Source organism: Nestor notabilis, unplaced genomic scaffold (genome assembly GCF_000696875.1).
Source record: "Nestor notabilis isolate BGI_N333 unplaced genomic scaffold, ASM69687v1 scaffold17478, whole genome shotgun sequence".
In the NCBI taxonomy this organism is placed as follows: domain Eukaryota; kingdom Metazoa; phylum Chordata; class Aves; order Psittaciformes; family Psittacidae; genus Nestor; species Nestor notabilis.
Window position 1 is genome coordinate 21,981 of NW_009938927.1, and position 1,978 is coordinate 23,958.

General features: G+C 57.1%; 1 protein-coding gene across 1 annotated transcript in view; it reads right to left on the reverse strand.

Moving 5' to 3' along the window:
- Positions 1-1,978, reverse strand: part of ABCA2 (ATP-binding cassette, sub-family A (ABC1), member 2) — a gene marked incomplete at its 5' end in the record, with an annotated part of 19,023 nt that overhangs the window by 14,455 nt on the left and 2,590 nt on the right. The window contains 4 exon segments of the mRNA XM_010019609.1: positions 221-371; positions 531-721; positions 1,066-1,180; positions 1,802-1,928. Of these exon segments, the coding sequence (XP_010017911.1) occupies positions 221-371; positions 531-721; positions 1,066-1,180; positions 1,802-1,928 (584 nt within the window).

Consider the following 1,978-nt stretch of genomic DNA (forward strand, 5'->3'; position numbering starts at 1 on the left):
AGAGGGACAGGTTGGGGCAAATTCCTACCCAGTGCTGCCTCACCCAGCCCCGTGGAGATGTTCCCTGCCCTGGGAGGCACCAAACTTTCTGGAGATGCCTCCAAAGCCCCTTGGGGAGTTGGTTCATACAGGCAGAGGTTTGTGCAGGGCTTGGTGGCTTCTGTACTGGACACGCAATGCCCAGGGCAAATCATCTCCCCAGCATCCGCAGCCAACTCACCGCAATGCACTTCTCAAAGGCTGTGATCTTGTCATGCGCCACCTCCTCCCGGATGGCCACATACATGTAGGGCACATAGCTGAGGAAATAGATGATGCCGCCGCAGGCAGAGGCCAGCTTGGCCTTGGAGTAGAGCACGGATACCAGGAAGCTGCAGGGAGGACAGCATCACTTTGGGTCCTACCCTATCAGTGCTTTCCCCACATCGTCTGATTTTGGCAGCATTGAGGTGATAAATCAGCCCCATGGCACAAGGACCCCAGCACTGCCCCCACGCCCCCTCACCCCACAGAGCGGACCAAGCACTCACCAGAACATGATAGTGGCCACTGCGTAGATGGCAAGAAAGAGCCAGATGATGAGGACATCGCTGTGCATCAGGACCTTGCCATACTTCAGGATGGCCGTGAGTGCCGTGACCGAGATGGAAAGCTGGACAAAGCCAGTGATGAACCAAGCCACCCAATGCACCGCATTGTTCAAACCCATCATCTTCATCACCTGCAGGGCCAAAACTGCTCAGTGGTGCTGTCCCCTACCCTGCACACCCCAGCTGCCTCACTCGGGCTGGGAGGAACAGGCAGCACTGAGGGGTCCCTAGGAGCTGGGGAGCAGGCAGGACACAACACCCTGTGCCAGGGTGCAAATGGGCTCAGCTCCCTCCAGCGCTGGCAGGGCTCATGCTGGGAACACTTGGAAGGACCAGCTCAGCCCAGGGATGTGGGATCTGCACCTGCCCCATCTCACACACCCTAGAGCATGGAGAAGGTGCCCAAGGACACAGCACAGAATGTAGCGCTCAGAGATGCCAGCTCCTCCTCAGGGATCTCTCTCACCATCCCTACCTCTTTCAGGCGATGTTCCTTCTCTGTCACAATGTGCTGGATCATCATGGCCACTGAGTAGACCCAGGAGATCACCATGCACAAGGGCATCATATGCTCAATGACAAAGAGGAAGCTGGTGGGGTAGAGAGAGGAGAGCTGGATGGTGGCACCACAGAGACCTGCGGAGACCCTAGGGCACAGGGCAGAAGAGAGGCTCTCCCACCGCCTGGGGACAACCAGCCCTCCAGTCCAGAAGCTCCTCAGTACCCTGAAAGTGCTTCTCCAATGAGTCGACAGGACAATCTAGTGTCTGTCTCTCAGGTCCTGGCAGGCAGCAGCCGAGTGCCCTGCATACCCTGGTGTAGAGAAGGCACTATCCACCCTCCTGCCCTGCAATGTTTGTGCCTCTGGGACTTCTCCAGGTGCTTTCTCCAGACCACTGTGTTCAATCGCTTCCAACAGATCCATCTGCCATCCATTTACAACACTCCTCTTGTTCTCCCAAGTCCTTCAGCCTCCAAGACACCCCACAGCAATGAGTTCCTCACTTCACCTGCTAACTGGGCGCAAAATCCTGTCCCCGCTTGCCTAGCCTGGTGGTCCAAGGACCAGTGTTTAACTGATTACTCATCATTCCCAACGTCACCAACCTCCCTCAGGCCCCCAGACTTGTCCCTTTCTCTCAGCTGAGGTGTTCTGGCCTGCAAAGGGGAAGAGGGAAGGTCCTGCCCCTGCCCGCATGGCTGTTACTCACTCATCCCGGGTGTAACATGGGTATGGGAACATCTGCACATAGTTGCCAGGCTCCACCACGTCGTGGCCAACAAATGTGTTGATGATGGCACGCTCCATCATGTCTGGGAGGAGAAGCAGAGGTCAAGCTGAGTGAGCAGCATGGGCAGGGGCTGCAGGCAGCCGTGGCAGGGAGCTG